Below are 13,939 nucleotides of genomic sequence, written 5' to 3'. Positions count from 1 at the left end.
GAACTGACACTTCAAACAAAGCTTTTGTCTGCTGCCTGACAGCTATTCCTCTCTCCTTCCCCCTCTCCTCCTCTTCCTCCTCCTCTCATTATCCCCCTCACTTCTCCCTGTCATTCCAAAACACTCGTTCTACCCCCTCATTCCCTCGCTGTCTCCCACACACACGCCACAAACGCATTGAAGGGTTTATTCCTAATTGAGCTGCCTGGTTAAATGCAGGTTAAATAAAATACAAAGAATAAAAATATGACGGGCATTTTACACCACCACTCGAGCTAAAGGTGTAATTATCGGCGGCATTTAATTTCTAGGAGCGATAGATTAATACGATGATTTATTTTAAAGCAAATTGTCGTAATGACTTCATTACTCGCAGAGGTGTCAATGATAAAAGCGTGGGTTAAAACTTTGAAGTAAAATGAAAACAGAATCCCTCGCCGGTTTTGCCGTCGTGTTCGACACTTTTGTGAACACAAACAAAGCTCCATTGTGTACGGTGACAGGGGGATTTTACACTCACTGGAACAAAAAAAAATCCAGCGCTCACTTCTGTTATAGAGTTCAGCTGAAGCTGAAGATGTCTTAGAGCTTGCACTGTTCGGTTTAACCAATCTGGGTGAAGCAATGAGAGTCGCTGGTTGTCGAGGAATCTGCCATTTACAGCGAATAGTTTTTGCAGGTTGGTTGATTGGAATAAACTATCAAGTTGCTGTGATGATGCTGAGGGAGAAACTTCGGCCTAAAAACGTACATCAAAATTTTTCTCTGATGTCTACATGATTGGGATTGATGTCCCCAACCGTAGCCCTGATCCTGTGAGACAAAGAAAAATGTACTTTTGTGGACAAATGTTTACATTTACTTCAAATGACTATTTCTCTGTTCCCTGATTCCCATGAAGATTTTTAAAAGAGCGACAGAATGGGATTAGAGTTGAGGTCGTCATTGATAAGTTAGACCAGCGGTCCCCAACCTTTTTTGCGCCATGGATCGTTTAATGTCAGACAATATTTTCACGGACCGGCCTTTAAGGTGTCGCGGATAAATACAACAAAATAAAATGATACGACCAAGACAAAAACTGTGCTATTTTGTAAATATAATAATAAACGTGAATTCACTGTGTAATTGTGTAACTTTATTAGCAGTGACCTCCTGAAATGCACCAACAACATTGAGAGTAACATCCTCCTCTCTGCCCCTAAATGCTCTCTGGTCGCTATGGTAACACGTAAATATTTCTTTTAAAATAAGACACACAACTACAACACGGGAAACAACCCAGGGAAGTTGAGTTAACGATAAAAACCCTGAAAACCATAAATTTCACACCCGAGACTCAACTCTCGCAGCCTGGTACCAAGCGACTCACGGACGGCCCGGGGGTTGGGGACCGCTGAGTTAGACCTCAGAGGGTTAAATCAACAATGTTAAAAGTAACATGTGGAGTAAGTTTAACCAAGCTGCATCAGCTTGAACAAATCATTGTAACTATAATAAGGACTGTCAATTGTAGAAACAGCTTATAGACCATCGTTAACCCTCTGATGTCTACGTCATCGTCTGATGTTCCCAACGTTAGTCCTGGATCCCTAAACTATGTTTGGGAGACAATCAAGCAAAATGTAGTTTTTTGGAAGGATGTATACGTTTCAGTGCAATCTAGTTATGTAATATTGTTTTTTATTTATTTATTTTTTATTTTTGTCTCCTTATCCCCAAGACTTGAGAGAACATTTTTAAACAACTGTTATATATATTGATAGCATGGGGTTAGCGTTAGGGTCATCAGTGACGATAAGTTGGACCTCAGAGAGTTAAATCAGCAGTACCACAAATACCATGTGGAGAAGGTTTAAGCAGGCTGCGTGAACTTGAACAAATCAATGGAGAAATAATGTGTCAAGTGTAAAAGCCTATAGACGAGATCGAAGTCATCATCTGTAACAACCCTAAATGTATGCTGCTGCTTTGAGTACTGTCCAGTACTGTGGCCGTTCTACACTTTGAGCTACACGAGACACTATTTAATGTAAAAAAAAAACATAATTAAAGGAAGGAAGGATATGATGTAAACTATAAAATGCCACAGCATCTGCACAAAACTGACTGGAGAAAAGGCTGATTGCACATGACCGAAATGTACAGAGAGCTTTGCTCAAAATGTCTTGATGGCTTCGAATGAGTTAGAATATATTTCCAAACGGCTGCCTTGAACTGCTCTGACAGATATTCCCATAAGACGCAAATGCAGCATGAGTCCGCGAAGTCGGGCTCCAGTTGATTTTCAATGAAGCAGCCCCAGAAAGTCTCTTGATGACATTCGCAGACTGGAGCTTTTCTTGCTACTGATGACAGAACGCAGAAACCTCAACCCCTGTTGAACTCAAACCACCGACCAGCTTCAGCTGCTGCGCAGTGTGTTGGAAATAGTGTTCAGTTTTTATTGGCATTTAAAGTACGGGTTCCACATTAAGTAATATAAGATGATAAATAAAGCCAAACATCTTTGTGCACATTTTCACATTCAAACGTTCAGTAAAATTCAGTGTTACAGCAAATCTGTCAGCTTCATTCTTCATCTAATAAATTCTATTAGTGCTTACAGCTGCATAGCCCCTTATGTCTGTGATAAACCCTGTGATTAACCTTCGTTTATCAAGGAGAGAAAGCACATTTCCACTGGGCAGCTGCCTGCGCCTACAGCCTGCTGAGTTGCAGGTTCAGTTCCTTGCTAAAGGGCACTGTGGCAAATTGCTGAAGAAGGGAGAGAGCGATACTGAAATTCTGTGCAGTAAAAGTAAATGAGAGGGTGATGAGCCTCAGAGACATTTGTCTGTGTATGGTGTGTGTGTGTGTATGTTCAGTTATCAGGGGAGAACAGCATAGCTCTGCTGAGATTAAATTCCCAGAGCTTACTCTGACTATCAGCATTACTTCAGGACACATGCACACACACACACACACACACTCACGCAAGGGAATCGGGAGTGTTTGGAAAGAAAGCTGGCGTCACTACATTTTCATTCACAGAAAATATCAACATCGACAGTATGCCCACTGCTGATATCTCCACCGCTATTAATCCCCACCAATCCAATCAATCTCTACGTCCATCATCCATCTTTCTTTCTTCCAGTCTTTCTTTAATTTTTTGAAAAGTCTCTAGTTGACTGTTATTCATCTAAAGTGCCGACAACAGCAACAACAGAGCACTGGCAACAGTGTTCTGATACGGTCAAAAAGCGAGCACGAAGATGCACAAAAAAATCTATTTGAATTTTCAGCAGCTTAAATTAGAGCAAATATAAAAGTGTGTGGATAAAACCATTTTGGGCGTATTTATGAAAACATCATCACAGCCAATTTTCAAGAATAAATGTTCTTATGGGCAAGTTGGATTTATTTTATTTGGACGATTATTAGCTAGCACAAAATGCATTTCCACACGGAAAGTGAAATTCTACCCTAAGAAGATTATGAAAATAGGCACTTTGTTGTTGATTATGCCATTAGTTGGAAATGTTTGCCTTAATTATAGATTTTTAATTAGTTGTAGAGGAGGTTGAGTTACACCGTAAAAAAAAAATCCTAAAAAACCAGTAATATTCCGGCAGCTGGGGCGCCAAAATAATACCATAAAATAACAGAAAATAACTTTCTCATGAAAATACGGTTATTTTCAGTAATGACAATACAGTTTGTTGCCCTAATTTTACATGGGATCTTGCCTTTTTCAAGTGCTTTTAAACATTAAATTAGGAACAATTTAATGTGATTAAACAATGAAATTACCTATAAAAAAGGTCAATGAATGCGGCAATATGAATAATAATACTTAAATGTACAGAAATATACAGTTAACAGTTGGTTTAAATAATAATGGATTGCATTCATATAGCGCTTTATGAGACCCTCAAAGCGCTTTACAATTCCACGTTATAATTCCCCTCTGGCCATCACCAGTAGGCGGTAGGTGAAGTGTCTTGCCCAAGGACACAACGACCGAGAGTGTCCGAGCCGGGGCTCAAACCAGCAACCTTCTGATTACAAGGCGAACTGCCAACTCTTGAGCCACGATCGCCCTAAATAACAATAATAATAATTATTATTTGATGTAAAAAAAGTTTATACGAATCATTTTATATATTTTTCCATAGCATTACATTTAGATATAATTAAGATAGATAGATATAATTTTATTTCGAACATGCAAATATAATTGAAATAACAACAGAAAAAAAACAAAAAACAAAACTTAAAAATCATCAAGTTTTCATGTATATATCTTTGTCTACAGAATGCGTGTGCTCGAAAAGGAGTAGGATGAAGTTTACACTTTTCTTGTTCCTACCCCCTTATTTCAAATTTCATTGCTTACAAATCAAAGGAGTTTGCAAAGAAAACGTTGAGAGGTGAAACGTTGAGAGAAAACGTTAATTTACATTTGAAATGTAAAATCACAGTCTATTTATGTAAATTTAATGATATTCTAGAAGAACAGTACAAAACTGTAAATACACAGTAAAATACTTTTATATCACGATTTTTTTTTTACAGTGTAGGGTGAATGGCTCAGCCATAAGGCCTTGACACTGGAACCTGAAGAGCAAATTCCACGTGAAACTACTGTGATGAATCCACTTTGATCCATCATATTTTAAAGTTTGTTGGTAGCTGTCACTGTAGATTCTTCTGGCAGTTTTTCTTTCCTTTTTATCTTACTTATCCATGTCTTGCTCAAGCCCCATATACACTGAGTGTTTTGTTTAAAAGCAAAAGAAAATTGCAAATTTTCTCTGATCTGAACTTCCTGTGTAACATATATACACACTGAAACTCGTTTTTGTGGATATTTCAGCCTCAATGCATTGTGAAAAAAGTGAAGTCAACATCAGGTGACGTCTTGGTCTAGAGCTTAAGAGACTGCACATTCACACCAGCAAAATTATGTGGCTGGTGTGAATGGCTACAATATTTGGAATTAAATATTTGCACAGATTTTACACGTCCGATGTTTTAAAGTCTTTAGAGTGCAGAGCACACGTCATTTTTATTCTTCTCTGTACTTTGTAACTCAGATCGATGCCTCTCAGCTTGCTTGCTATAACATTAACTTAATAAATAACTAAATACTTGAATGCACAGACTTACTCGAGGAATAAACGAAGGTCTCCCCCGTTGATGTGAATATTGTCTAGCACAGTTTACTTGAGAACATTTTCTATTTAGCAAACAGTGATTCAAAGCTTTTACATCTAATTCCCCAAAACATCCACAGGTGCCTTGGCAACAAGCCTACTTTAGAGGTGACACATGCTAGCTACAAATGACTCACGAAAAACAAATTTGTTAGAAAAATAACAGTCGAACATGTATGACTTGATCAGAACTTCTCAAAATGACAGAAATCATATATGGAAAAATTGTATTTGAGCTGTACTTGAAGGAAAGATGGGGGATTGTGACCTCTCGTGCAACCGGCCTGTAAGAAGGAAGGAAGGCGTGAGCCATAAAAGCTTCGGCTAACCCGTATGTGACAGGTAACTCTGTAGCCCTGCCACATGCTGGGAAATAAATCCTGGATGTGTTAATTACCTCGTCTGACCCGATTCCCTTCGTGTGAATGTCTGGTGTGTGACAGACGGAGACAGCGATCTGTCACGTGGGAGCTGTGTGCTTCTGTGTGCGTGCTCCATAGGTGTGTGTTTGTGGTCGTGACAGCTCTGTCAGTTATCTCTCTGCGCTGACAGACAACGTACATGTCAACCAGCAGTGCTAGCTCACACAATGATCACATCTACGTACATTTCTGTCGCTGCATCCCCCAATCCACTCACACACACACCCCTACCTAACCTGTCAATCATTTCATCTGAAATTCCCACTGCTCTAGCTTCCTTTTTGCTCCTCCCTTCTTCCTATCTTACCTTCCTCTCCCCATCTCTCCGCTCTGTCTTTCATCATTCTCTTATTTTTCTTTCCTTTTAAAGAAACTGTCTGTTGCCCTGAAACTGGGTCTTTTTCTCTCCCCTGGGTCTCTGATTTTTTTTTCTCCCTCTCTCTTTCCTCTCATTGCCTCTCTGCTCTTTCTCCCTCCCACTCACATCTTGCTGATAGATGAAATGTTGAAGGCAAGGCCTGGTAGTGGAAAAAAAAGAGGAAAGTCTCTTTTAATTGTGTTGATCGCTAATTAGCCAGCCTGTCTCATCTCTCTGCAGTGGATGTGGTAAAACAGGATGCCCTTTCCTGGGTCAGCAGGCCACGGGCTTATGCATAACATGTATTCACACACACTCTCACACATTACTTTGTGCCTCTGGGATTCCAGTTTGGCTGCCAGCTTGTAGAATTCTCAGTGGGGGCTGGTGACTGAAGAAAGTTCAGGAGGGCAGAGTGAATTGGGAACTGTGCAGTAAAAGATTTTTTTTCTAAAAATACATGGTTACGCAACGAAAATGTCCCAAAAACCTGAGGTTCACCGCCGCCCCCTTTGCTCCCCACAGACCAAACCCCTTTGATTCTAATCATTTCTGTCACTGTTTACAGTCAGCTGTCTCCTTTTTAAATGTTTTCATACTTTAAATCACACGAATCCAGCAATCGTACGGAACTACAAGCGGTGTTCTGTGGGAACGTTTGAAGATTAAAAGCTGATTTGATTGGGAGCCATCCAAAGATGCCGTAGCGGGAAATAAATGTATCCGTCCTTTCAAGTGCTTCAGTGGGTATAGCGTGTCGTAAACACTGCCTGGATTAGGAGCACAATCCCCACTGGGCCCACCTGTGTTAAAAATGAATGCACTCATGAATGAAACTAGCCAGCTAAAAGCATATGTTACGTCACGGCATTAAACTCACTAGAAATAGAAATCTGAAAAAAAGGGTTGGGTTTTTTCAGCTCTGGTTGATACTGAGGAGGAAGCAGACTATTTATTGCTCATGCCTTCATTATTTGTGAGTGTCTGTGTGTGTGTTACACCTTATGCCTGTATATAATGATCGTCACTCAGAATTTCATTTAATTGTATTATTTATTGTTGTTGACTCAGTCGTCCCTAAAGCTTTTCACAAAGATGACACAGGCTGTACAAAGGAGGAGTTAAATGTTTTTGGAAATACTGTTTGATTTCTTTGAAAGTATTAAGCTGGAGGCGGCCGGAGATAATTGGATTAGCATAGCATCGACTGGACAGTCGGGGGAACATTTAGCTCTGTCCAAAGTTGGCAAATGCATCTTCCAGCACCTAATTATGTCTTTTTTTTATCTATTAAAAAAAAACAACGCATAGTTTTAGGATGACATAATTTCTTAGTGAGCATTCATGTAGAGTAACATGTCCAGCAGGGGTTTGGCTAAGGGTGGGTGGATGGGGTGGCTGAATCGGTTTTTTAATTGGAAAAACAGGCCTGTCCTCCTCAAAGCATCATCGTAATTATCACTGACATGCAGTATGAAGATTGCAGAACATATAAGCAAAGCAACAAACTGCGCGCATCATCTTCCCTCACTGCTTTACTTTGGAAACTTAGACAAAAATATGATAATCATTTGCTTCAAGTTGTCACAAAGCAGCCATGAATCCTAATGCAGGAAACAAAATCGTTATTATTTGATGAATTTTAAACCACTTTTAGATATGATTTATTTTTCTAATAGATTTGTCTGATTTTCCCTAAACCATCTCTGACTGCCCCTCCAGTGCCATCCAGTTAATGTTATGTTAGTCTAACTTTCCTATATTGTCACGCTTGTTTAGAATATATATAATGTAGGTGTAGGCAAGCCCCATCCCACACTACTGGATTTTGTAGTGTAGTTTATTCAGATTTCAAAGTTTTGCAGTAAATATGCAGATATATAAATATGGACTTAAAAGAAGAGAAAGGATTGCTGTGCTAGACCTGCCACACAACAGTTCTCACATATATAACCCTGGCTGATCAGATGTTTTTCTTTTGAACCAAACGGTGCAGGTGAGTCAGGTTTGTTAGATTTTAGAGTTTTGTACAGCAAACAGCCTTTGCAAAGCGAGCCAAAGACTCCTGGAATTCATTCAGAAGTTAAGTAAAAATAACAATTTAAACACCGTGAGCTGCTCAAAGAGGCAGCGAACACACTCCTCATTTTTAAAACTGCCAGTACAAACATTTCATCCACAACAGCTACGTGTTCATAGTTAGGTAAATCATAAACTGCAATTTGAAAGCTCCCGGTTTGATGTTTCCCATGTCGACTTGGGAAACTGAGTTTTGAAAACTTTTTTCTTACAATTCTGAATGTAACATTTTTACCCTTACCTCAAGACTCATGTCAGGGTTTGGGTTTTTTAATTTCCTCCTCGTTTATCTGGAACTTGAGTCATTTTCACACGATATAATCACATGACTTAGCCTGCTATTTTCCTTTACCAGCTTCCCCGCTAGTCTGTTCAAAACAAAGAATTTCAGCCAATGCTCTTTGCAGCTCCAAATACTACTTGTAAGCAATACTCATTAAAAACCACTGTGGCAGGCCATGTGTCGCCTCAGAGGGGGGACGCTAACTAGCTTTTCTCTTTGTGCCTTTCCAGTCATCTGGAGTCAGAGCGCAGCGCTCTGAAGAGGAGAGAGTGGGAGAGGAGGAACCAGGAGGTCCAACAGGATGAGGACTTGTTCTCTACTGGATTCAACCTGTTTGGAGAACCCTATAAAGTAAGGTTAACTGATGGTTAACAAGTAGATAATTACTCATTTATGCTTTTTGGGATGTTATTTTAACCATGTAAGAATCACACACAAAGCTCAACAGCTTGGTTCACTGTTGAATTTTTCTCTGTGTTGTTGTTGGGTGACAGGGTGTTGGGAAGTCTGGTCACAGAGAAACACAGAAAACAGTTTCTGTGTTTAAGGAAATTTCTGTCCTTACACAATTTTTCATGTTACATGACAGAAATTTCAGTTTTTTTATGCAAGTAATGCTTTTCCATAGGAAGTGTATTTAAAGATAAGATAACCTTTATTAGTCCCACACGTGCAAAATTTGTTTTGTTATAGCAGAAAGTGGACAGTGCAACGTTACAGTAGCAAAAATTAAGAAAAAACACTGGAATAGAAGAAGATAATAAGAATCAGATACTGTAAACAATAAATAAAATACTATATACAACAGAAAAAAATACAATGTTGTCAGAAAACGAGAATTGCACTTAGTGTAATTCACATGTGTGTGTTTGGTCAGCTGCAAAGTCTTTGTTGTGAAGTCTGAGACAGCAGCAGGAAGGAAAGATACGGTGGCCCTGAGAGGCCAAACGGAGCGCAACTTAAGAAAACACCAGGAATAAGAAAAACGCTGGAAAAGCACACAAAGCACAACGGAAATAGGAAAAAACAGATTTGCAAAAGCACAAGGGAAGTGTTTCTGGGGAGACAATAACCCAACGGACCAGTTGCAGGATTAAAACATGCTAGGTAAGTGTGTTTTAATCTCATGATTCATATAATACTGATGACAGATTTAGGCTAATAGTTAGGCTAACACACTTACCTCTCATCTTTTCTTTCCTCACAAAACCGATAGATCCTCCACGTCTTTTAAGTGTCTCTCAGCGTAATTCTTAGCACATTTTGGTTCCTGCAACTGGTCCGTCGGGCTATTGTCTCCCCAGAAACACTTTCCTTGTGCTTTTGCAAATCTGTTTTTTCCTATTTCTGTTTTCGTTCTTCCCATTTCCGTTGTGTTTTGCGTGATTTTGCAGCGTTTTTGTTATTGCTGGTGTTTTCTTAAGTTGCAGTCCGTTTGGACTCTCAGGGCCACCGTAGAAAGACCTGCGGAGTCTCTCCGTCCCACACCGTGGATGCCGCAACCTGCCACTGAAGGAGCTGCTCAGTGCTGTCAGAGTCTCCTGCATGGGGTGGGAGATGTTGTTCAACAGGGATGACAGTTTCTGTAATAAACATTTTTAAACTGTAAAGGTTTCTCTGTACAGGTGTTCCTAAATGAGACGTTAGCATGGCTCCTGCAGTAGCTAGGCACGTGTGAGCTCCAGCTCAGTGCAAAAAAAATGTGAGAAAACATTAACACTTCTGACTTTCTCAATTGTAAATTAAAAGGCAATTCGTTCAGATTTGTAGACTGAAAAACAAAACTGATGTAAGGCTCTGAGCTGCGGCTGTGGCTGAGCTGCCGAGTGCTCCCTCATTGCTGTTCTGGAGACAGTTTTAATACTTCGCTGTTAAGTTTTTGATTGATCTCCGTGGAAGGAGAAGTGGATGTACCGGACACCAGAAATTCATTTGGGCATGGAGTGAATTTACGACATCTTAATCATGAGGACGGGCGACTCCCCTCTACAGCAGCAGCACTGCTCTGTGATTTAGCGTCATATGAAACAATCAGTTGAAAGGAATTGATACGGCTAATCAGCAATTATCCAAAGATGTTTTGTACCATTCATTTTTAGTATAACCACGCTCTTCTCCAGTGGGATGAAGTTTAACGCCCTTGTGTATAAGGTCCTGATCTTCTGAGGCGCTTCAGAGATTTTCGTTTCATTTTTAGTGAAGCAGCCACGCGTGAAGTCCACGGCCACTCGAATGCCCCTGCGTATAAAATTGATTTTGGTTTGTTAACTCTCATTTGCTACCACCAAGCACTTCAACACTTGGTTATGCTGCCAAGTGTATCGACCTTGGGACAGACTGGCTTTGAATCCTGACAGAACGTGTTTAAGCGCTGCTGCGTCTGAACTCAGAGGACACAAGGTCTTCTCACTAAGACGCCGCTCGCGGTTCGGGGGCAGTGCAAAGCAAATGAGAGGTTGTTCTGATAATGAATCCAATCCTAACTGCCTCCACACTCCAACTAATTGTTTCCAGCTAATTAATGGTGCTGAGGTGAGGTCAAGATTCATGTGTGGGGAGAGTGCAAAGATCAGTGCGGGCTGGTCTGTGGGAAGGAAGGCGGAAATTTTAGACACTGCCTTGCTGTCTGCAATAAGTAGTTAAAAGTGTCGTGATTTGATTAATTGAATCAATGCGCTTGCTTGCTCTGCTTCCTGCTTGGATTTTTGCAGGTACTTTTAATTTTGCGGCCTGTTAAAAGGAAGCCTGTTTAATCTGAAATGTTTTTGTTTGAGATTTGGTAGATTTAAACTGTAGAAGAAGAGTGTAAGTCAGAACAGTAATACCATACATTTCATCAGCCATATATAGTTCTTCACTTTAAAGGTCCCACAAGAATATGGCTTTGAAGTTTCAGTGCAAGATACTGCACAGATATCCCTGGATTTGACTCTTTTCCAAGATGTCTTGGTGTCTGTAGCTTTTCTTTCTTTCTTTTATCTGTAGCTTTAAGCTAAATATGCAGCTTCTGCCTGTGGCCCTCTCCAGAACAGTGCCATTGTTGGCACTCTGTTCGGTGAGTGGCTGAGGCACAGCACATTCACTGCATGGTGGCTGACATAGATATGAATGAGACGTTCTTTCACTCCTAAACGGGCATTCACACTGTAAGCGACAAGCATCAATCAGAGACCACAGAAAGTCAATGAAACTGCAACTGACAATAGGTGATGGAGCAGGCGGGTTCTGAGTTCAACTTTTCTCAATTTCGAGCTAAAGAGATGACCAATGCGAGCAAAGGATACTGTTGATTGACATATCAGGTTAGGCTACCTAAGCAAATTGAGCCTGTAAGGTCTGCTAGTGACCAACCTTCATCTTCATGCTCGAGCATCGAAAAACTCTTAAAATTCCATTTTTAAATAATAAAGTTCTTATAAATATTGGTTTTCTATAAATATTTGTCATGGTCCAGGGTCATTTGAGTTTTCTTGTATTTTAATATTATTTTGTATTATTTAGGCTTAAGTTCATTGAGTTAGCCTTGAGGTTATTCTATATTGCCTAGGTTCCCCTGTTATAGCTCATTGTTTATTAGATTCCCCTTGTGTCTCATTCCATGTCTTCCCCATCTGTCATGTGTGTTCTCCCCAGCCCGTCATGCCCTCTGTATTTGTTTCTTAGTTATGTCCGTGTCCCATCTCCTGTTTCTATTTCCCTGATGTTATGTTAAGCATGTGTGTCTGCGTCCCTCTGCTTCCTGTTTTATTTTGACGGTCTTGTGTTCTATGTTTAATGTGTTTAGTTTTGCTTCCCCTGTGGCGTCACGTTCATTTGTATCAGCTGTGTTTCCCGTGTGTTTCCACTTTCCCTGATCACCTCCTGTCTGTATTTAGTCTGTGAGTTTTCATTCATTCTTTGTCAGGTCGTCTGTTGAGTTCTCGTCATGTTTCCATGCTTCCAGGTTTTTCTACGTTCAGGTTTTTATCATGTTCAAAGTTTTGTTCTTTGTCTCTTGTGTTTAGCATTTAGTTTTTCCCAGTTTTGTTCCAAGTGTCTGCATTTGGGTCCTCGTCCTCACTCCGCACGGGCTGCCAGTGCAAACCGTGACAATATTACTACAAATATCATCAAAGGTTAAGCAAGTTTGCAAGTTAAACCAAAAAGCACAACAAATGTAAAATACAGTCCTGCAACCAGCCAAGAGTCTGATATGGGCATATCTACACAGCCCTTGATCAAGTTCAGTGTCAACATTTTTATGTCCACTTATAAGATTCTTTAAATTCCTCCTTTCACAGTGTCAGGAAGAATCCTCTTCCTCCTTGTGTTTTCCTACTTTATCTGCTGCTAAAGTTGGAAAAATGGCTTTGGCACAGTTTGCTACTTTTTTCTTCTGATTTATTTACCACACAAACATTTCATTTTTTTAATGCCGGCTTTACTTCATACTGGCTTAACCAGCGCGACCTTGCTGCACTTCATCTGTGTGAATGTGCAGCCTATAGATCGATATCATCACTTTATGATCATCACGTATACAATTTGTAGAACTTTAGTAATTCCAGGCTCCACTCGCCTTCATTTTTACTTTTTTTTGTCCACCACCGGTCTCTGTTTTCTCTCTGTACCTGCGTATCTCCCGTTTGTCCATCACTCTGCCTCTGTCTTTTCTCTCTCCAGTATTCATTCTCTCTGTCAGCTATTAGCTAATCCCTCTTCTAATCCTGTTAAAGAGTGTTATGCCGTTAGCAGCTATTTGGGATGATCTATTCACACACACACACACACATTCATACGCACATAGGTATTCATCCTCTCCTTCTCCTCTGTTTTCCATTTTGCCTCTCTGTAAATGTGTTTTCTGTTCCTCTTCAGCCACCAGATCTTTTATTCATGAGCCCGAGATGGAGAAGAGATGGGCTAATTTATTCACAGCTAACTTCACGGTGTGTAGTGTTTGCGTGCCAGTGTGTGAGTGTGCGCACACAGGAATTACATCTGTTAAGATTATTTGAATGCAATTCTGTCCTTTTTTTGCGTGAATCTTTTGTAAATAAGGCTTGATTCTTTGCCCTGTTTAATTTCGGTATTTTCATGGTTTTCCTGCTTTGTTAGAGTCTAAAACTGAAGGATACAGTGAAGTGATGAAGAGATGAATGGTCCTTCCACTCGCATAGGTTCGAGTTGACGTTTTTTGTGACACACACAATCATAAGAATCAGTTCTATTAACCTCTTGATTAGAGATGTTCAGTAAAGATGGTTGGGTGCTGGTTATTCATTGGTCCTGTGTAGAGCTGTAGGAGTGTACCATGTGTGACACCAGGGGACTGTTAAAATATGTGCAACCACCGTAAATGAGCTACTCTTGTTGTTGGTTAGCTTAGACTTTAAAGATGCTTAAATATGCTCGCTTAGAGCCTGTGTTGTCTGGAAAGTTGGAAGTCACGTTTTTTCCTTTTCTGCCAATAGCTTTTCAGTGAATGAGCATTCTACCTACCCACGGAGCACCATCCCCACTGGGCTACACATTGTTGGTATTTTGGTGAACTGCCAGTACAGCACATATAATTACTTCTGATCCAAGCTGTCCAATCAGGACATTTGGCTGAATC

The 13,939-nt window shown here is 40.2% G+C and overlaps 1 protein-coding gene across 2 annotated transcripts in view; it reads left to right on the top strand.

Annotated features, from left to right (window-relative positions):
- The window catches only part of aff2 (AF4/FMR2 family, member 2), a 188,057-nt gene that overhangs the window by 47,259 nt on the left and 126,859 nt on the right, over positions 1-13,939 (top strand). For both annotated transcript variants that reach the window (XM_063499843.1, XM_063499837.1), the window contains exon 2: positions 8,574-8,694. In XM_063499843.1, coding sequence (XP_063355913.1) covers positions 8,574-8,694 — 121 coding nt within the window. The remainder of the gene's footprint in view (positions 1-8,573; positions 8,695-13,939) is intronic.

This window comes from Pelmatolapia mariae, linkage group LG2 (genome assembly GCF_036321145.2).
Source record: "Pelmatolapia mariae isolate MD_Pm_ZW linkage group LG2, Pm_UMD_F_2, whole genome shotgun sequence".
NCBI lineage: Eukaryota > Metazoa > Chordata > Actinopteri > Cichliformes > Cichlidae > Pelmatolapia > Pelmatolapia mariae.
The sequence above is the reverse complement of the archived record's forward strand: the minus strand, read 5'-3'. Positions and strand labels throughout refer to the sequence as shown.